Source organism: Hyla sarda, chromosome 1 (assembly GCF_029499605.1).
Source record: "Hyla sarda isolate aHylSar1 chromosome 1, aHylSar1.hap1, whole genome shotgun sequence".
NCBI lineage: Eukaryota > Metazoa > Chordata > Amphibia > Anura > Hylidae > Hyla > Hyla sarda.
In genome coordinates this window covers 588,589,300-588,612,021 of record NC_079189.1, presented here as the reverse complement: position 1 = coordinate 588,612,021, position 22,722 = coordinate 588,589,300, and the positions used below count along the sequence as shown (strand labels likewise).

At 44.8% G+C, this 22,722-nt stretch overlaps 1 protein-coding gene across 1 annotated transcript in view; it reads right to left on the bottom strand.

The window, feature by feature from the left end:
• Nucleotides 1-21,360: 21,360 nt before the first annotated feature.
• The window catches only part of PRKAA1 (protein kinase AMP-activated catalytic subunit alpha 1), a 52,767-nt gene continuing 51,405 nt past the window's right edge, over nt 21,361-22,722 (bottom strand). The window contains exon 9 of the mRNA XM_056545957.1: nt 21,361-21,796. Within this exon, the coding sequence (XP_056401932.1) occupies nt 21,549-21,796 (248 nt within the window). The 3' untranslated portion in view covers nt 21,361-21,548. The remainder of the gene's footprint in view (nt 21,797-22,722) is intronic.

Below are 22,722 nucleotides of genomic sequence, written 5' to 3'. Positions count from 1 at the left end.
GTCCATCTCTTGCCTGCACTGTAATGACTCCTCCCTCTCCCTTACTCTGCCTACAGCTTTTGCAAAACTACAAATCCCAGCATGCCCAGACATCCTTTGACTGTCCAGGCATGCTTGGAGTTGTAGTTTTGCAATAGCTGGAGGCACATGTTTGGTAAAACTCTGTGTTACAGCAGTGTTGCTGCAGGCTGTGTTCCTCCTGCAGCCTTGTCAATCAGCCATCTGGTTTCCATGACCCTTGGACACCCTCATGCTTCTGTGGAACTCATCAGTGTCCCAAGAGGTATGGGGACCCCTAGTGGTGGGATTTTTAAAGGCAGTTTTCTTTAATAAAACATGATTTTAAGAAAAAGTATATTAGAAAAACTATTGTTTTGCCAAGATGGTACAACATATAAAAAGTTTTTATATCTGACAGTGCCCGTTTAAGCCATCAGTAGATGCCATTGCATTACATTGATCTATTTTATTGGTGTGCGCTTGCTAAAGCCTGACTTTAACAATCGCCGATCCAGGGAAGACGCCAAGGCACAAGTAAGATCCTGGGCTTTCCCAGCAACCATACGTGAACACTAGACACCAGGGATTACAGGCATTTAATGTTTAAATGTTTGAGACGGGGTTAAAAAATATAAACTTAGCATCCTCATGTTCTGGCCCCTATATCTTTGTTTATATTCTATCCATTTATCGAGCAGTGCGCTGCTCTTTTCCTTTTTTTTTGTTGTTGTTTTGATACTAGCTGAGTAGCTGAGTACCAGGCGCTGCCCGGTTTTTCCTACCTTATCCTTGTGGGGGAGGAAAATCAACAAAAGAAGAAAGTTTTTGTCCTCATATCCTGTCCTCATATCCCGACCCCAAATTCCCTCTTCATATTCCGACCTCATATTTTGTCCTGATATCTCAACCTCATATCCCGTCCCTAAATCTGTCCCCATATCTAATCTTCATATCCCGACCTCATATCTCGTCCCCGTATCCTGTCCCCATATCCCATCCTCATATCTAATCCTCATTTCTAATGCTCATATCCCGTCCTCAGAATGGGGCTGCGTGGTGGTAAAGATATTGTAAGATGAAAATAAAAGGGGTGTGGTTTAAATGTGGGTGTGTCTTTGTGAGATGGGACATGGCATGCAGGGAGGGTGTGGCTAACCAGCCAGACTGACGCATTCACCAGGAGATGCAGAGCGGGGCTTGTGGAGTAAGGCACCAGAAGTCCTATATACTTGCAGGGGACTTGAAACAAAAACTCCATCTTCACATATGGGGATAGGTTAGGGGTTAATTTAACTATTATATATTTTTATTTGACATATAAGTAAAATGTGACCGGGTATTATCGAAATATCTCCAGCCGTACTAAAGTTATGCTGGAACATACATTTCCCATAGACTTGCATGGAACTTTAAATAAAAACCCTGACCCTTGAAAATGGCAGGTGGGTAAGGGTCAAATCACCTATCCTATGTTTGTTGTTGACATATAAGTAACATGTGGCCAATTTTCATGTTAATATCTTTAGCCGTTTGGACGTGATGCTGGAACATACATACACACACACATATATATATATACATACACACATACATACACACACATATATATACACACATACATACACACATATATATATACACACATACATACACACACATACATACATACACACACATACATACATACACACACATATATACATACATACACACACATATATATATATACACACATACATACACACACACACATACACACACACACATATATATATATACATACACACACACACACACACACACACACACACACACACATACATACACACACACACATATATACACATATACATACATACACACATACACATATATACACATATACATACATACACACATACATACACATACATACACACATACATATACATAATGTCGTTCACCATGTGGGATCAATCATGTTATCTTTTATTAGTCTGTTTTTTGTTTTAATGTTTTACATTTTATTTGAAAAATAGAGTGGTTAAAATGTTTACCATGTGGAGGATAGAAATATATATCATTTTTATAGGCTATGTTCATAGTGCATTTTCATTCTTTTTTTTTTCTTTTACGTGTCTGCATAATTGCAGAAAATTAGCATCCGTATTTCCAAAATGAATGTGCTCTATATTGGGTTCACACAATGTAAAATTTTCTGCACATATATACCACAAAGACAGACTACAGCCGCATGCACCAAATTGTATGCACTGTGAACCCAGTCCCAAGGCTATTGGAAAATAGTCCCAAGGCTATATAGAAAATGGTCATATTTCCATCCATGTAAATAAGGGACATGCATTTATATACGCAGATGGAAAAAACTGTTTTTTTTACAGTGTGTACAGATAGCCTTAGTCTCCCTATTGGACTTATGGACATATGCAACTGCTTGTACAGTATTCTGCAATACATGTATATTGCAGTGTACTGTCATTCTGAAAATCTACTATTGGAGTACATTCATACACACCAGATCCGCAACTGGCCATTCTTAAAAAGTACCTACCATGAACTAAACTGTCCCTAATTCTAATTTTCAAAACACTCCCCATGTACCTTAATTCTTCTTATTTTCCCTGCTCACTCTTCAGCCCGTGTGGAGGGAGGAAGGGGGCGTGGCCCGGAAGGCGCGACATCATGTGAAGCCTGCTGGGCTCACTTTCACCCTTCCTCCTCTATGCTGCGATCCCTGTTGGGACCGCGCACAGAGGCTGGGAATTCAATGGGGCCGGCAGCTCCTGAGTCTCCTCCTCTCTGTTTACTACAGCACGTGTCTTACAGAGAGCTGGAAGATCGGAGCACAGAGCTGCCGTACCCTGCTGCCTGATAACACTCTGCTGTGCTGCGGGCACAGCGCTCGCTCCCGCCTGTCTGATTGACAGGCTGGGAGCTGCGGTGTGCTTGCTTTTCAGCCCAGCTGCACTGAGATTTCGGACTCATGTCAGGCCGGCATGAGTCCGAAATCTATGAGAGACAGACATGTAGGGAGACCCCTAGTGGCCATATTTTACACCCAAAAACAAATATATAAATAAACATTTTAGGTAATGACATCAAATTAGAAAGTTGTTAGGGATACATTAATGAACAATATATTAAAAGTTTTTTTGATGACAGGAACTCTTTAATGTATTTTGATATCAATAAAGTGATTGCCTTGCAAAATCTGCAACTGCAGATGTAACAACTGTGGACCTCTAACTTTAAATCTGCAGCAGATCCGTCGTGTGTGAATACACCCTTACAGTCTGCCTATGGCCTATAGTATCAGCCCTCCGATCAGCCCTCCAGCAGACACATGATAGGAATGACAACAGTAATAGAACTGCCTAGATATCATGGTCACTTATGACCTTGGCATCTAAGTGGTTAAATGACTGGCATTGGCAGTAACTCCTATGCCAGTCACCAACTGCGTGGTCTGTGTCTCCAGCTGTTGCAAAACTACAACTCCCAGCATGGGTCTGGGAAAGCTGGGAGTTGTAGTTTTGCAACAGCTGGAGAAAGACTGTTTGGTAAACACAGCTGTACACACATAGAAGACATCACTGCTCTTCTATGTCTCCATACACACCCTAAGAAGCAGCAGCACATGGAGGACATTACAGAGCAGTAGTAAGCAGCAAAAGTTGCTGAGTTGTCCCTAGCAACCAATCAGATCACTTCTTTTGGCAGCAAGCAGTTTATGGGGCAACAATGTGTACGTGGTCCTAGCATCAACTGATTTAGTCGCAGTGTGAACCTAGCCTTTCTGTGCTGAATGACAGTTTAGACATTAAAGGAGCCTGATAAAGGAAATACACACTTACCTGATAAGATATATTACTTATATTTGCTTGTACTACTTATGCAAAATCTTTTAAAATGAATAGGACCATTTAAGCCACACCCCGCTATCAGTGTCTAAAACGGTCATAAGTTTTTATGTATCTAGCTTCTGTATTTGGCTCACAAATCCCTCTGTTCTGCTGCTCACTCATTTTGACATCCACTGCTTAGGAAGGAGTGTGTCCGAGGCACGGACGGAGCCTGCCCTCACCATGCATTCACTTCCTCCCTGAGTCTGCTGTAATGTGCTGGGTATCTTCATCCAATCACTGCAGGCTTCTCTGTAAGCTCCTTTCTGTTTTTATGCTGCAGTCTGATAGGATAGAAGTGAGCACAGAGAAGTGCTAGTCCTGCCCTCACTTCCTGGACTGTGTCCCAGCCTGTGTTTCAGCTGGGACAAAGATGATGCTGTAGCAGGACAAAATTATGTTCTGGGTGGTATTGGGACCCCTAGTGGTCGTTTTTTTTTTTTTTTTTTTTGTGATGAAGATCTCCATATTTTATTAAAAATTAATTCAGAAATAAGTGAAAAGAAAATCTCCACAGTTTACAAGTACTCAAATACTGTCGTATTGCACTCATCCAATAGACCAGTGGTCCCCAAACCAGTCCGCGAGGGCCACCAACATTCTGGGTTTTTTCAGTTACTCCATTGGAATAGAACAGGTAAAAATTCTAATCCTGTTGTGATAAATGCAGTAAACCTTATATATGTGAATGCAGCCCTAAAGACTTAAAATCTTTATAAAACACCTTATATGTGATTATAGGTGAACTCAAGGTCATGGCAATATTTATCTAAAACAAAAAAAATGAAAAATGCACTTTAAAGTGTACCTGGTGCCAACAAAAACTTTTGATATAATGTAGATAAAACCATTATATGTATATTTGTAATATACATTGGTTAAAAAATGTGTATACTTTTGGGTGAAAAAATGCTGTCCCTGCAGCTATTGCCTGTGTGTGTCTATTAGGAGTCCAAATACAGGAAGTGAGGGCAGGAGAAGCAGGGCTCTGTGCAGGCTCCTGGCTTGTCAATCAGCCTGCTGTGTGAGCCAGGGGCGTGTCATTGAGCCTCAGTGCAAAGCCCCGCGCGTCCTCGGTGCACAGAGCCCTGGTTGTCCACCCTCGCTTCCTGTATTTGGACTCCTCTTAGAGACACACAGACAATAGCTGTAGGGACAAAAATGTACACATTTTTTATCCAATGTATATTACAAATAAATATATAATGGTATTATCTACATTATATAAAACGTTTTTGTTGACAACAGGTACACTTTAAGGGTCTATTCACACGTACAGTATCCAGCTGTATTCAGTCATTTGGTTTACATTGAAATTTGCAGCATAAAATTCAGCGCATCAAATCTGCACAGCATACTGTAAGTGTGAATAGACCCTTAATAAGAAAACATATATTGGAAGTGAACATAATGTGAACTAACCTCAACCCACTTCTTTAAAAAAAAAAAAATCTTAATCCTTCCAGTACTTATCAGGTGCTGTATGCTCCAGAGGAAGTTGTGTAGTTATTTTCAGTCTGACCACAGTGCTCTCTGCTGACACCTCTGTCCATGTCAGGAACTCTCCAGAGCAGGAGAGGTTTGCTATGGGGATTTGCTCCTACTCTGGACAGTTCCTGGTACGGACAGTGGTGTCAGCAGAGAGCACTGTGGTCAGGAGGAGGAATAGGAGGCGATGGCACCCCTGTCACCTCACTCCTATCCTTCAGGGTGATCGGTATTGTCTCTGACAGCACCGATCACCCTTATTGACCAGCGAATCACGGCGATCGCTGTTATGGGGTGGGTGTACGATGTTTGATCACGGAGGTTCGGACGCTGCACCCCAGTCATCCAGTACACGGAGCAAACTCCGCTTAATGCAAGGTGTGACCTCACGAATACAGAAGCTCCAAGCTTCTGTGTTCAGAACACTGCTGTGCCGGCCTGGAGATACCGGGTGGTCCCACTGGCCAGACCCCTCCCCTCCCGCGATCAGACATCATATTCCCTATCCTTTGGATAGGAGTTAAGATGGCTAGGGGCAGAGTGGAGCTGTTTTTGAAAAAATAATAATAAATTAGCTGTTTTTTTCTATTCCTGGATAACCCCTTTAATAAATTTTTGTATTTTCATTTTTCCTCCCCTCCTTACGCTTTAAATTTTCTCACCTTCAGAGCCACACGGGGGATTGTTCTTTTGCAGGACCAGTTGCACTTTGTAACAACACATTTCATTCTATCATATAACATTTTTTTATGAAGTAAAAATAAATACCAATTTTTGCTATTTGGTGGGGGGTTGGGTTGTTTTTCGCGCCATTCACTGTGCAATAAAAAAATTATTTTCTGTATGATCACAATGAAACAATTCGTAGTTTTCCTTAGATTTCACTACTTGCTTTAAATTGCAATATCTGGAAAAATATAAAATATTACAGGTTATGGGGCATCAGAATAAATCTCCGGAAGGAATTTTTCCTCTGTTATGGGGCAATTGACATCATCCTCATGGTTTTGTTTTGGCCTTCCTCTGGATCAACACAGTAGGGTTTTAGGTTGAACTCTATGGACTTTTCCATCTAAGGAGCTGCATTAGGGCAAATAGTTTTGTACTGTAATCTAAAAAATAAAATAAAACAGCAATTCAGACATTGTACCCCCCCCCCCCCCCCCCCACCAGGCCCATGGCTGCCATGAAAACCATTTAGCCCCCATCATACATATGTTACAAAAGTCATAAACCCTACAACCTTGATAGCTGAGTTTAAAGGATTGGCAGTGTCATTTCTGTTGTCAGTCACCGGCTATGGCTTACTTTTTATACCATATTTTCTGGGATGTAAATGTGACAAAAAACAAAACAGCAATTTTGCCATTTGGTATAGTATTTGCTTTTATTTAATAATATTTATTTTACATTTTTACTCTTCCTAGGGGACTTGTACGAGTAATCACTTGATTGCTTATACAGATCAATACCATAAACATGTACTAAGGGGACTTGTACAAGTAATCACTTGATTGCTTATACAGATCAATACCATAAACATGTACTTTACTGATCAATTATATTGTTGAACTAGGCAGGCTGTATTTTAGCAGAGTCCCGACAGAGGCCACAGAGGCCTAAGAAAATGCATTAAAAAGGTGTACTCCACTAGAAGACTTATTTATTTTTTATATCAACTAGTGCCGTAAATTTGTAAATTACTTCTATTTAAAAATCTTAATCCTTACAGTACATATTGGATGTTGTATGCGCCACAGGAAGTTCTTTTCTTTTTTAATTTCCTTTCTTTCTGACCACAGTGCTCTCTGCTGACACCTCTGTCCTTTTTAGGAACTGTCCAGAGTAGGAGCAAATCCCCAAAGCAAACCTCTCCTGTTCTGGACAGTTCCTGACATGGGCAGAGGTGGCAGCAGAGAGCACTGTGGTCAGACAAAGGAAATTCAAAAAGAAAATAACTTACTGTGGAACATAAAGCAGCTGATAAGTACTGGAAGGATTAAGATTTTTAAATAGATCTGTTTAACTTTCTGGCACCAGTTGATTTAAAAACAATGTTTTCCAGTGGAGTACCTCTTTCAGCTACCGTGTTGCAGGGAGCCAATTTAACTCCAATGATACACAGCAGGGCAAATTTAAATTTAAACATGCAATAGCCAGCAGCCAGGTATGGAAAGTGTCACTTAATGATAGGTCCACCCACTGGACTCCTAAGAATAGAAAACGGCAGGAATTTTTATCAATAAGTTACAAGTTATACTGAATATTTCTCAAACCGTGCATCGGATTTATCAAAGTGGCTCAGACTGTTTGAGAATTATTCAGTATAATATTCAGCTATTAACCCTTTAGATGCGTCGTTCAAAGTTGATTGCCGCGTCTAAAGTTAAAGTAAAGTACTGCCGTTAGCTCAGTGGGCTGTTCAGGACCGCCGCGGCGAAATGGCGGCGTCCCCAACAGCTGGCAGATGCAAGGAGGGTCCTTACCTTGCCTCCTGCGTTGCCAAATGACTGCTCAGTGCCTGAGATCCAGGCATGAGAAGCCAAGTGGCAGAATCATTGATCAATGGTTTCCTATGAGATAACAAAGATCGATGTGAAAGATCAATGTGTGCAGTGTTATAGCTCCCTATGAAGCAGTCCTATGTAAAACTAAAAATCACCATGATATAAAGTTATGTTAAACTTTAGTGTCTGTGTCCTGCGGTCGATCAATATGGCGGCATACACTGGATCCTCATTGACAATCTGGCTGAGCAGCATCTAATAAAGGATCTGCAGCACATGCTGACCCTATAAATCAATATATAAAAGGCTCCATATTTTATATATATATATATATATATATATATATATATATATATACATACACACACACACACACACACAACATCTGAAGGATTTAAAGGGCTACTCCGCCCCTAGACATCTTGACATGGAGAAGATGTCAGATCGCTGGGGACCCCCGGGATCTCGGCTGCAGCTCCCACCTGTTGCGGCTTCCGGCAGCGCTAGAGGCTACAGCTCCTGACCACGGTGACGGTAGATCGCGATGTCACGACTCCGCCCCCGTGTGCCGTCACGCCCCGTCCCCTCAATGCAAGTCTATGGGAGGGGGCGTGACGGCTGTCACGCCCCCTTCCATAGACTTGCATTGAGGGGGCGGGGCGTGACGGCACACGGGGGCGGAGTCGTGACGTCGCGATCTACCGTCACCGTGGTCGTGAGGAATTAGGATGAGAGCCTCCAGCGCTACCGGAAGCCGCAACAGGTGGGAGCTGCAGCAGAGATCCCCAGCGATCTGACATCTTATCCCCTATCCTTTGGATAGGGGATAAGAGGTCTAGGGGCGGAGTACCCCTTTAACATAAATTCTCTAGATTTATAGAATAAACTGAGCTGATCAGAGAATGGGCATAAATAGGCGGTAGTTTCTTCACAATGTACAGGCGTTTTTTGTTTTTTTTTATCACCTGGCCACTCTTCTGCTTTACAAAGTGCAGCCATATTGGAGAGCAGTAAGCTAATCAGCTAATTAAAGGGGCACCCTCCACGCCTGATGACTGGCGATGCAGGTGCTGGAGGCTCGTGACATACCCCGCCCCCTCATTGCAAGTCTATGAGAGGGGGCAAGTCCCATAGACTTGCATTGAGGGAGCGGGGCGTGACGTCACGAGCCACCAACACCTGCATTGCCAGTCAGGCACAGAGCGACGTTCGCTACGTGCACCAGATGACAGGGGGTGCTGCAGGAGACAACGTGGAGATTCACAGCGTCAGGACCCCCGCGATCAGACATCTTATCCCCTGTCCTTTGGATAGGGGATAAGATGTCTAGGTTTGAGTACCCCTTTAATTACAGGTCTTTCAGTGTGCATAGTAAAAGGATGATATACTGCACAAGGGCATATATATATATCTATATTCAGGACTCACAGGCTCTCTGAGTGGCAGAAGGAATCAGGACAGGGCTAACAGGCTCTTAGCAAGTGGAGGAAGGACTCACAAGCTCTATGCGCAGGCAGAGGGATGCAGGACTCACAAGCTGAGGATGGACTCAGTCTCTATGAGTGGTGGGTGAAGCAGGACTCACAGGCTTCCACTATGAGCCCTTGCAGCAGTTAAACAGGATTTTATTTGAAAATGCTGCATCAAGTTATACAAAAACTAATAAATATATATATATATTTTTTGATTTGCATATATCTCCATCCCCCACCCCTCTCTTCTTCACTCTGTTCCAAAAGGTTAAAATCTAACTCCGCATATAGGTGAATTTCCAAAGTACAGCTTTTTTAAATGTTCCAGAAGCACCAAAAATAAGGCCCAGCACAAAGCAATAGGTCAGATTCCTAAAAGTTGTGAAGATTTCTTTACTGCCCGCTGCAGTCGAGGATATCGAACATCAGGTTTACTTTAGGGTTATTTGTAGAGATGAGCGAACTTACAGTAAATTTGATTCGTCACGAACTTCTCGGCTCGGCAGTTGATGACTTATCCTGCATAAATTAGTTCAGCCTTCAGGTGCTCCGATGGGCTGGAAAAGGTGGATACAGTCCTAGGAAAGTCTCCTAGGACTGTATCCACCTTTTCCAGCCCACCGGAGCACCGGAAAGCTGAACTAATTTATGCAGGATAAGCCATCAACTGCCGAGCCGAGAAGTTCGTGACAAATTGAATTTACTGTAAGTTCGCTCATCTCTAGTTATTTGGCACACATTCCCTTTAATACAGTTCCCTTACTAGAGCTGCACAGAGTACAGGTTAAAAGGTAGCATAGGCAATAGATCATACATTAATGACGGGGCAGCCGCGTGCACGTGACATCCATTGTGCATCTTGTTGGTGCCAAAACAAAAAAAAGAAACAAAAACACTGCATATACTTTATTGTCCCAAAACAAGAACGTGACCTAAACAGTGGTTCCCCATGTTCCCAGGCCAAGGACCCATTACCCAAACAAGTGACATCAGAAGTGCCCCCAAGGCGATAGTCATATACAGCAGGAGTGCAGTGTGAGCGCCCACTAGAGGCAAGACAGGCCCACATTTCACCAGCTGTGAGACACTGGTCTACAATCCACCTAAAGGGAGACTCCACCATTTATCATGGTATCATGATGACAGATTAAACGTTTTGATCAGTTAGGGTCTCAGAGCCAAAAGATCCCCCTCTGGTCTGTAAATTAAGGCAGGAGAAGCACTCCGTAACATGCTAAGACTTATAATTGAAGGGGTACTCTGCTGGAAAAAAAAAAATTCTAATCAGTGTCAGAAAGTCAAACAGATGTGTAAATTACTTCTATTTAAAAATCTAAATCCTTCCAGTACTTATCAGCTGCTGTACACTCCAGAGGAAGTTGTGTAGTTATTTCCAGTCTGACCACAGTGCTCTCTGCTGCCACCTCTGTCCATGTCAGGAACTGTCCAGAGCAGGAGAGGTTTTCTATGGAGATTTGCTCCTGCTCTGGACAGTTCCTGACATGGACAGAGGTGTCAGCAGAAAGCACTGTGGTCAGACAGAAAGGAACTACACAACGTCATCTGCAGTATACAGCAGCTGATAAGAACTCAAAAGGGTTAAGTTTATTAAATAGAAGTAATTTACAAATCTGTTAAATGTTTTCAAATCAATTGATGCCAAAAAGTTAGTTTTCAACTGGAGTACCCCCATAAGCCCCTAACTGATCCAAAAAATGTTGACACTTGTGCATGACACGTCAAAAGTTTTTATAAATGGCAGTAACACTTCGATATCTTTTTAGCGGTCAGCGCTTCCTTATCTCTGCTGAGGATTTGGACCTCTGTATCAGAAAGCAGCGATCATGTTCTGTCCACCTGCAGTTTCCACTGCTACAAGCTTACTGTACATTGTGTTACCACAGAGCAATGATCCCAAACCTGTGGCAAAACTGAATAAATAAATAAAAAAATCCAGACATGGTGTAATTTTTACTCTAAAGGGCCGTCAGGCAATGCTGGGTATTGTAGTTTTAAAATAGCTGAAGACTGACAGGTTAAAGACCACTTCTCTTGAGATTAAAAAGGTATAAACAGTCTGCAGTGAGCTCCCCCTGGTGGTGGCTGAAGGCAGACAGAACCACAAAAATGGAGGGGTGGTAACTCTTTGTATGTAGATTGAAGACTGACAAAACTGATAATGATTACAGGATTCAACAGGGAAAACACCCTTTTGTTAAAGTGTAACTGTCGTCAACAAAAACTTTATATAATGTAGATAATACCATTATATGTACAGTTGTAATATACATTGGTTAAAAAAACGTGTATATTTATGGGTGAAAAAGTGCTGTCCCTGCAGCTATTGCCTGTGAGGAGTCCAAATACAGGAAGTGAGGACAGGACAAGCAGGGCTCTGTTCAGACTCCTAGGTTGTCACAGAGCCTCAATGTACAGAGCCCCGCTTGTCCTCAGTGTACAGAGCCCCGCTTGTCCTCAGTGTACAGAGCCCTGCTTGTCCTCCCTCACTTCCTGTATTTGGACTCCTCATAGAGACACACATGCAATAGCTGCAGGGACAAAAATATCCTTTTTTTTTTAACCAATTTATATTACAAATATACATATAATGGAATTATCTATGTTGATGACAGGTACACTTTAAAGAAAAATCTATGTATAAAGCTGGGTTCACACATTGTAAAGACGAAGAAAAAATAAATAAAAGTCAAAAAAAAGTTCTGGAAAATGCCATATTTTTTTTTATCTAAGAAGTTAGGCTCCTTTCACACTATGAATTTCTCTGTTTACAAACTTCCGTCACATGTTCCGTCACTACAGCTGCAAAACCCGGACGTTACAAAACCCCTGACGGCCGTGACTAAATCGCATTGCAGCCTATGGGGTTTTGCAACTACCCATTTGTACCCGTATATGCTCGTAATTCATTACGGGCGTTATACAGTGACGGGACATCGTGCATGCAGTAATTTTTCCGCCACGATGTCCCGTCACTGTATAACACCCGTAATGAATTACGGGCATATACGGGTGCAAACGGGCAGTTACAAAACCCCATAGGCTGCAATGCAATTTAGTCACGGCCGTCAGGGGTTTTGTAGCTGTAGTGACGGAACATGTGTCGGAAGTTTGTAAACGGAGAAATTCATAGTGTGAAAGGAGCCTAACATTAAGTTCTAGGGTGTTTTTCCGTTGCTGTAAGTGTAATCTAATAACCTGCTCTATAAAAGTTTTTTTATACCTATTTTACATCCATATTTTTCCTATGATTTTGCAATGGTTTTTACCCAGCCTAGGGCAGCTTCATGCTTTAAAAAAAACATCTCAAAATAACTGAACATAGCCTAAGGCTGTACACTTCAGTACTGGCATTGTGTCACATGTTCCCAAATTTATGTTATTTATAAAAAAAAAATAATAATAATAATAATAATAATAATTTGATTATATACAGCCATGGCCGTAAATGTTGGCACCCCGGAAATTTTTCAAGAAAATGAAGTATTTCTCAAGGAAAAGGATTGCAGTAACACGTTTTGCTATACACATGTTTATTCCCTGTGTGTATTGGAACTAAACCAAAAAATGGAGGAAAAAAGTAAATTGGACATAATGTCACACCAAACTCCAAAAATGGCCTGGACAAAATTATTGGCACCCTTAATATTTGGTTGCACACCCTTTGGAAAAAATAACTGAAATAAGTCACTTCCTATAACCATCAATAAGCTTCTTACACCTCTCAGCCGGAATGTTGGACCACTCTTCCTTTGCAAACTGCTCCAGGTCTCTCTTATTGGAAGGCGCCTTTTCCTAACAGCAAGTATTTTATTTTTTTTAAATCAGATATTTTTATTAAGATTTTAAACATTTTTAAAACAAAAACGGTACACCAACAGTAAACCCCCCCTCCACCCACGCCACCCACCTTACAAACAAACCGTCCGTCTCTCCCCACTGCAGCATCAATAATACATACTAGTAGTGAACTAGAGGTTCAAATATACCCATATCCCGATTAAATCGCTCCCTCACTCCTTGGACACACAACCTCAGCAAGCGGTACCTACGGGCATTCCAACAAAGCGACCAGAGAAGGATAGAGATAAAAAAAAAAAAAGCTGATCGGGAAAGGAGGGAAGCCACATACATGAATCCCCAGTATTCAAGCCAAGCATACCATGGCAAGTACAGCCCAAGGACTCACAATCATTTATGAACCAGTCGTTGGGGGGGTCAAAATTGTGTACCCAGGGTCCCCAAACACCATCAAATTTCCTTTCAACGTTACGTTTAATATATATCCCTTTCTCCAAGCGCACGTAATCTTTTAATAAGATCAGCTACTCCCGGAGGAGACGGTCTGATCCAGAACTGCGCGATCAGTTTCCTGGCTTGATACAGCGCACGCAAGATCCCCACTTCTCTCAAGGAGGGTTCCTCATCACAACCAATAAGGCCAAGTAAGCATACCTTAGGTTCTCTAGGCATTGTAACCCCATAAATAGCCCTGATAAGATGTAGCACATCAGCCCAATATGTATCTAAGAAGGGACACGCCCACATCACGTGAAGCAGGTGAGCCTCCAACGCACCACACCGAGGACAGGCAGAGTCAGACTGCACACCAATACTATGTAAGAACAGTGGGGTCTTATACACCCTGTGCAAAAAGAACAACAGCGACAGTATATTAGACTCTGACAGGGACAATGATGGGGTAAGCGACAAAGCAGTAGACCATTCCTCGTCACTCAGCCCACCAAGGTCTCTCTCCCACTTAGTTCGGACTGTTAAGGGAAAACGTTCATGGTAATAACTCAAGAGCTCACCGTACAGCCAAGAAATAACTCCCGCAGATTCCCTCTTCGTAACTACAGATTCCAGGACCCTGTTAGCTTGCACCTCCATCAGCCGCAGCCGATTCTGAGATTCGTACACATGACGGAGTTGCAGATATCGATAAAATGATGAGCGTGGTAAAGCAAACTCATCCTGCAAGTCCTCAAAAGATCGGACTACCCCCTGTACAGCCAACTGCCCCACTTCACACAGTCCCTTTCTCTCCCAGCATCCACAAAAGAACAGAAAACTGGCAAGCCCGGGTTACGCCACAGCGGTGTACACGACATGAAACTTGTAATACCCAGTAGCTTACGCGTGTGGCCCCAAAGCTTGCAAAGGAGCTGGGTGGTGGGAGAGGAATCCGGAGTGCTAGTCAGGGCTCTAATTTCCAGAACATAGAATGGCACCCTCCCTCCATGTTTGGCCATAAACAATCTACCCGTAGGACCCAGGATAGATGTCTTCGCCCACCCCCTAACCTGATGTAGTTGCGAGGCAAGATAATACAACCAGGGATTAGGTAACGCCAGTCCACCCGAAGGTTTTCCCCTTTGTAATGTCTCAAGCTTGATCCTAGCAGTCGCATACCCCCCCCCCCCCACACCAACTGCCTGAAAAGCTGCTGTATCCTATGAAAGTAAAACATTGCTATCCACACAGGCGAGTTCTGCAGCACATACAATAACTGCGGCATGAGCACCATTTTTATTAGATTAGTCCGGCCAACAAATTTACACCAGACAGCTACCTTCTGAGAACTCCTGTCCAGTAGGGGTGTCAGATTCCGGGGTTTAAAATCATGTAAAAGGGGTGTGATGGTAATTCCCAAATATTTAAATTCCTTAACCACCTGGATATTAGAGAGGGCAATCTGAGGAGTACCAGGCAAAGGATCCAGGGGCATCAGTACCGACTTATCCCAATTAATGAGCAGGCCAGAGTAGGTACCAAACTCTGTAATAATAGACATAGCAGGGGTCAGGGACCTAGCAGTATCACCCAAAAACAGTAACATATCATCTGCGTAGAGCGCTACTCTCTCGTCCATGGATCCATAACGGAATCCAATTAGATCAGGTGAGGATCGCAGGAGGCAAGCCAGTGGCTCTATAGCTAGTGCAAAGAGTAGAGGCGACAGGGGGCACCCCTGCCGCGTACCTCTCCTCAACTCAAATGATGTGGAAAGCCGTCCATTAACCCAAAGACGGGCAGTCGGGCTTTGATAAAGGAGTTTAACATAGGAAAGAAACCTGGGCCCGAACCCCATAGCCCCCAGCACCTTCCATAGATAATTCCATTCAACGCTATCAAATGCCTTGGCAGCGTCCAATGAAAAAAATCGATCTAGCCCCTGCACCCTCCTGAGTCATCTGCAAATTAAGGTACACTCTAATATTATCTACCGTAGATTTACCTGGCATAAAGCCAGTCTGATCCCCATGGACGAGAGACAATACAACCTTAACTAATCTGTTAGCGAGTACCCGGGCCAGCAACTTCACATCAGCACACAACAATGAGATCGGTCTGTAAGAACCTGCACATAAAGGGTCCTTTCCCGGTTTTGGGATAAGTACTATAATGGCCTCCATCATTGAACGAGGCAAAGCGCTCTCAAAAGCCGCCGACCTGATCACTTGCAATAGCTGGGGGAGGAGTATCCCTCAGAATTTTTTATATACCTCACTCGGAAGGCCATCCGGCCCCGGAGCCTTTTCATTAGCAGCATCTTTCAGAGCTTGTTCCAATTCCAGTCCAGCTCGTCCCTCTGCTGCAGAGAAAGGGAAGTAAGCGAAGCCCTGCCCACAAAGTCCACCAAGGCCTCCTCAGTACAAGAGGCCCAGGTATAGTAAGCCTCCTTATAAAAGTCTACCATCACACCCAAGATCTCCCCCAACCATCCCTCAAACAGCCAATATACGCAACCCCCTGCTGGGCCCGAGCAATGGAAGCCAACAATTTACCCGTTCCCTCACCACACTCAAAGTAACGCTGCTTACTAAAAAATCTCTTATGTTCAGCCGTCTCCTCCAAGTATTTAGTATGTTCATCCTGCGCCCTCAGCCACACTTCCTCCGCTCTAGGAGTAGGGTGCAAGACATAGCTAGCTTCAGCTTCAGTTACAGACAATGACAACTTTACACCCCTCTCTCTAGTGAAGGACTTGTGGATACTTATGTCCCGAATAAACAGACCACGCATGAATGCCTTTAGAGAGTCCCAGACCATGGAGACCGAAGCCGAACCATCATTAAGGGCAATAAAGTCCCTGAGTTCCGCACCAACTAATTCAGCAGTAGTTAGCAAATGTAGCCAGAACGGGTTCAGTCTCCACAGAGGGCGCACCCCACCGGCGTCCCCCCCCTAAATCAATTCGTAAACGGATTGGAGAGTGATCCGACAACCCCCTGGCCAAATATTCAATATCTCTAACCAGTCCAGCCATGGTCTCATCCCCAACTGCCATGTCTATCCTGGACAGGGTGCCATGCGTGGCCGAGTAACAGGAGAACTGTCTAACACAGGGATTACTGAGGCGCCACAGATCAAATAAGTCTATTTCCATCAACAGCTTAGCAAGACCAGTAGGCCTAGAAGAGGGAGGGTCCTGAGTTCCCCAAAACCTATCTTTGGAAGCATCCAAAACCTGGTTAAAATCACCACACACAAGCACAGGGGCCACCGGGAGTCCAGACACTATAGTGAGAATATCACCACTATAAAGGGGAGGGCTATATACACCAACTATGATAAGCAGTCGATGAGACACCTCACACAATACACATACAAATCTACCATCAGGGTCAATGCTAGGGGAGACAGCCTTAAACGGAATAGATTTGTGGACCAGCAGACTAACCCCTCTAGCATGAGAGGAAAAGGTAGAATGGTAAGAATGACTGACCCATGCCCTATGAAGGGCCGAGGTGGTTTCTGCTGTTAGATGAGTTTCAGTGAGGCAGAGTATGGTAGGATGAAAATGTCTCACCGAGTTAAAGATTGCATAGCGCTTCGCCACATCCCCCAACCCCCTAACATTCCATCCTATAAAATTAAAGACCGCCATCAGGGATACTGGAGCAGAAGAGGACAATCATGTCAACACTGGAATCAAGGGAGCACAACCACACAGTCGCAGAAACCCCACAGACAGTACGTACAGCCACACAAGGAAAGACTGAAAACAAACAAACACCCCAAAACAAAGTACAAAAACAGCCACACAGGTCGCCGCATCACGCGGCACCCAGGGGCACTAGTATACCCACACCACTCAACCAGTCGTAGTAAGGAAACATATCAGGAGTTGTGCAGTAAAGTGAGAGCATACAGCAGGCATACAAACAGCCAATCGAACACAAGCAAGTATGCATTCGTTCAGCTCCTAAAATGAAAAGGAATCATAGATATCCCACATAGTAAACATGTGTGCATCTTCCCTTCCACAATCCAACTACACCCCCGCCCCCCCCCCCCCCCCCGAGGCCGCACAGTAGGGAAAAATAAGCAGACATTAAAGCAACATAAAGGTCACACATATGAAACTAGAAGAATAATAGGTATGAGAGACACAGAGGGCCGCCAAAAACAAAGCCCAATATGGCTCACATAGTAACCTAAGCTATAATGTGCAATGAAATACCAGAACCATCAACTTAAAACATTAGCAAGTATTAACATGGCCCCATCAGCGTGAGCACAGGGAGGAACAGTTCAGTCCGGTCCCAGGGAGCCTTCACGGGCCCTCCGGCGCAACTGGGATTCATGGGAATCCAACCATCTCACAGCAGCATCTACTCCTTCAAAGAAGTGGGTGGAACCCAAGGCAGCCACCCTCAACCGGGCAGGATACAGCATGGAATATTGGACATCCAAGGCCCGCAGTCTCCTTTTAACATCCAAGAAGGAGGCATGCTTCTTTTGCACCTCCGCAGAAAAATCAGGGAAGAAAAAGAGATGATGTGATTGTCCACTGTCACGGGTTGTTTCTCTCTAGCCAGCCTAAGTATCAGATCCCTATCACGGTAATGAAGAAGTTTCACCAGCATAGAACGGGGTTGTCCACCAGGGGGAAACTGCCTCGTAGGAACACGATGAGCTCTTTCCACCAAGAGAGGAGTCAGGTTATCAGCTCCAAATACATCTTTAAGCCATGTTTCCATATATTCCGTCGGAGAGCGTCCCTCACATTTTTCAGGCAGTCCCACTATGCGCATTGTTGCGGCGCAGACGATTTTCCAGGTCATCTATTTTAGCTTTAAGTAGGGCAATATCATGGCTGTGTCTAGTAGAGTCCCGGACCAACGGAACAACTGTATCCTCAATGTCACTGATCCGACCATCCGCTGCCGAGGTGCGGTCAGTCACTCGTTGCAGGTCGTGACAAATACGTGAAATGTCAGATTGTACAGTTCCCACTTGCACGGATAGCTGAGAGAGTCACATTGCATCTTTGTATTTCAGTGAAAACCGCAGTCAAGGTAGGTTCCGCCTGGGGTGCAGGAGAAGCAACAGCAGCTGCAGCAGCAAGCTCAGGAGGAGTACTAGGTAGGGAGACATGTGGATCCTCAACAGAAGCCTCAAAAAGATCTGCACAGTCCCCTAGAGGGCCCGGGGGGGGCATACCAGCCATTGGGAAAGGGGCCACTCCGCGGCCAGGGGAGTCAGGGGATGGATGTCTCAGAGCAAACCTCTCCAATTTGGCTGCCACCTCTTGTTGCAGAGTCAGTGTAGTTCTACCAGCGGGCGACCCACCGGTTCTCTGTTGAGAGGTACTAGCCCCCTCTTTGTTCCTGCGTCCCATATCAAAGTGTAAGTAATGTAGCAGGGAGACCGCTCAGGTAGCGTGGTAACAGTATGCAGCACTCAATTCAGCCAACAGCAGTGGGAGTCAAAGTACCTCTATAATCCGCAACAGCAGGGAGCACTTAGTCGGGCCAGCAGCAAGAACAAGCAGGGCACCCCTTGAAGGTGTAATATCTGTCAGCACTCAGTCCAGCCAGCAGCGGTAAGAGCAGGGGTTAGAGTACCTCTGTATGATGTGTCAGCTTACAGCACTTAGGCCAGCCGGCGGCAGGAATAGACAGGGTACCCCTTTAAGTTGCAGCCATAGTCAGCACTCAGTCCAGCCAGCAGCAGGAGGCAGGGTACCTCTTTAAGATGTAACAGCTGTCAGCACTCAACCCAGCCAGCAGCAGTAAGAGGCAGAGTACACCTATAGGTTGCAACCACGTTCAGCACTCAGTCCAGCCAGCAGCAATGTATCTCAGAGTATCTTTAAGCCGTAGCAGCACTCAGTCCAGCCAACAGTCCCCAATATGATGTAAAGGGCAGGAGGGGTCCCCAAGCCACAGCAGCCCTCCCTTCAACAATGCCTTCTCAGCTCCACTCACTGTAATCCAGGGGTCCTCCAGCTGTTGAGACTCCGGATATTGTGGGCGCCCTCTCACAGGCCGCTGCCCACCGACCACGCACAGAAGGGCCAGGCACTCACTGAGGGAAACGCAGGGACCCCGGCAAGAGTCCCTGCAGGTTCACAAGATGGTGGCCGGCACAGCACAAGGCCGCTCTCCCACCTGCACCACCGGGCCGGACCTTCGCTGTCACAAGGTCCTTTCACCGCAGCCTCCAAGGACGTCGGGGGACCCTGCAGTCAGCGCCGGCGTCCGGAGGCACCAGCGCGCTTCCCCGCGCAGAAACCAGCAGCCGGAGACAGAGGGGGTGTCCCAAGATGGCACCCAGGATCCTACTGCGGCCACAGAGAGGATCCCCGCTAGTCACCCCCGCAGGCCGCTCACTTCACCCACTCACCGGACCCGTCCCGATCCGCCACCAGTCCAGGTAAGAGGTCTCCTCAGCTCCCCAGGGAGCGCATGTGACAGAGAATGTGACAAGGGGAGGAATGTGACCGGGGAGAAGGAGAATGTGACAAGGTGTGGGGGGGGGGGGGGGAGGGATGTGACCGGGGAGAAGGAGAATGTGACAAGGTGGGGGGGGGGGGGGGGGCGGAATGTGTGACAAGGGGAGAGGGAATGTGTGACAAGGGGGGAGGGAATGTGTGACAAGGGGGGAGGGAATGTGTGACAAGGGGGGAGGGAATGTGTGACAAGGGGGGGGGGGGGGACGTGAAATAGGCGGTGGGCATAAAATGGGTGGATAGATGTGAAATGCAGGCGATTGGACACATGACATGGGGGGGGGGGGGGGATTTCACCATTTTTTATTATATCAAATCGCATATCGCAATATTTAGGCCCGCAATCGCACATTTTGCCCATATCGTGCAGCCCTAATGGCCATGAATATAAAGACTTTGCAGACATCCGAAATGTCACTTGCCACATGAGGAAATAAACTACATTACTTTTTCCCCCTGAACTGGAGTGCTGTGGGACGCTTTTTACTTGGTACTGACTACTACCGCCAGTGACCTGGGCTGCGATTGGGCCCGCTTGCACCCACATCACCTAGACGCTGCTAGTTGTGCTGCCCCGCTCTGCTTCTAATATATATATATATAATTTCTATATAATAAAAGAATTTCCTTTTAAAGTCAATGCATCTACACTTCTGTGGAATTTATAATATTTTCTTTTTAATCATTTCTTGACAGACAAGTGAATTCCAACCCAGAAATTCCGAGGAATGTGTCGCCTGTGACCAATAATAAAAATCAGTGTTTATTTCACATAACATTCTGCAAAATAATAAGATAAAAAAAACTAAACCTTTGCATTTACACAAACTCCTTCACTCATTCATTTATCTCTCTCCCCCCCCCAAATCTGCAGATCCGTCCCATAGCGTTTGCGATATGTTTATAACAGCATTAATGCAAAATTAAACATGGAAAAAAAACAAAAAAAAAGGAGTAAAAATTAAAACAAGCCGTGTCCAAACAAAGTGACAAAGCCCAGTGTTCAATAAAATGTGCAATTAAAACTTGGTCAACCTGAAGGAAACCTTATATACAATTAGACTTCTGCTGACAACATATCCCTAATAAAAATGAATTATCACACATTATACTTAAAGGGGTACTCCACTGCCACAGCGTTCGGGAAACATTTTTTGTTCCGAACGCTGGGTGTGGGCTGCGGGGGTCGTCACGACCCCCGCAGCCCGCACCCAGCGTTCGGAACAAAAATGTTTCCCGAACGCTGAGGCAGTGGAGTACCCCTTTAACTGGTTCAGAGCTAACAGTCTATGTGCAAATAGCATTTCTGATGTTGCTTTCAGCTCTTTGTATAGTTATGACTGGATTAAAACTGGAAGCATTTGGCTACAAGTTACTGCATGTTTATTGCTGGATATGAAATAGTTAGGTGCTCCGCCTACCGCGCTAAGATTTTTATTAAGTTTGCACACATTTCGAAGAACTCTATAGTATGGCTTCCTGGTCGGGGGACCAAGTCATTGTTGGAGGAGTCTACGGAGGAGGTCAGGGACGAAGGGACAGAACCGTCAGAAGACTTTGCAGGGGCTTCTGCGTCGGAATCGGATTTCTGGGCTGGGCGGATGTTGCTCGTGGATCCCGAGCGTCTTCTGGTGGCGCCATCGCACTTGCCTTCTGTTACGTCGTCTGTTTAAAAGAGAGAAACAAACAATAGGATATAAAATTTATAAAGACTCTGAGCTAAATTATAATTCCAGATTGGACCATTCAAAATCCCATTGGACTATTGTAACTTCAATCCAGATCTGAGAAATGTGTCAATGGCCAATGGCCTGAAGAACCGACCAATCAGAATAGGCAATCACTGGTAAAACCCCCGTATTACTGAAGTGTATACACTGACTGGTGTCTGGTAGCTCCCCCTACAGTACAGGGAGGTATTACATGTTCTGTACTACTCTTTACCTGTATTACTGAAGTGTATGCACTGACTGGTGTCTGGTAGCTCCCTCTACAGTACAGGGAGGTATTACATGTTCTGTACTACTCTTTACCTGTATTACTGAAGTGTATGCACTGACTGGTGTCTGGTAGCTCCCCCTACAGTACAGGGAGGTATTACATGTTCTGTACTATTCTTTACCTGTACCAGGATTAGCTGCTCCTTTGGACACCAGGTGAGGGCAACTCCACATTTTTTAGGACACTGTACTGTACAGGACCCTGAAGAAGCTCCTGTCCTCTACATAGACAGTGATTACAGCTCCCAGCAGATCTTTCTTACTTTTAAATGTAAGGATTTAATCTGTATTATTTACCTACAAATTTTTCCTCACTTTTCTAATTTTTGGGGCTTCAGAACCAATTACCAGGTTTCCATAGAGTTATGATCTCAACATACAATGGTCTCAACATACAATGGTCGTCCTGGAACACCTTTGGGTAGGGTCACACAATGGATCTACAGCGTATTTTATGCTGCGGATCTGCCAGTGACCTGACCCATATTGTGCCTCCTGCTGTTAGAACTAACCCGAACCCCCCCCCCCCCCCCCCCCCCCCCTGCTCACAGCAGCAATACACTCGCAGCGCTGCTCCAAGCAGACACATGG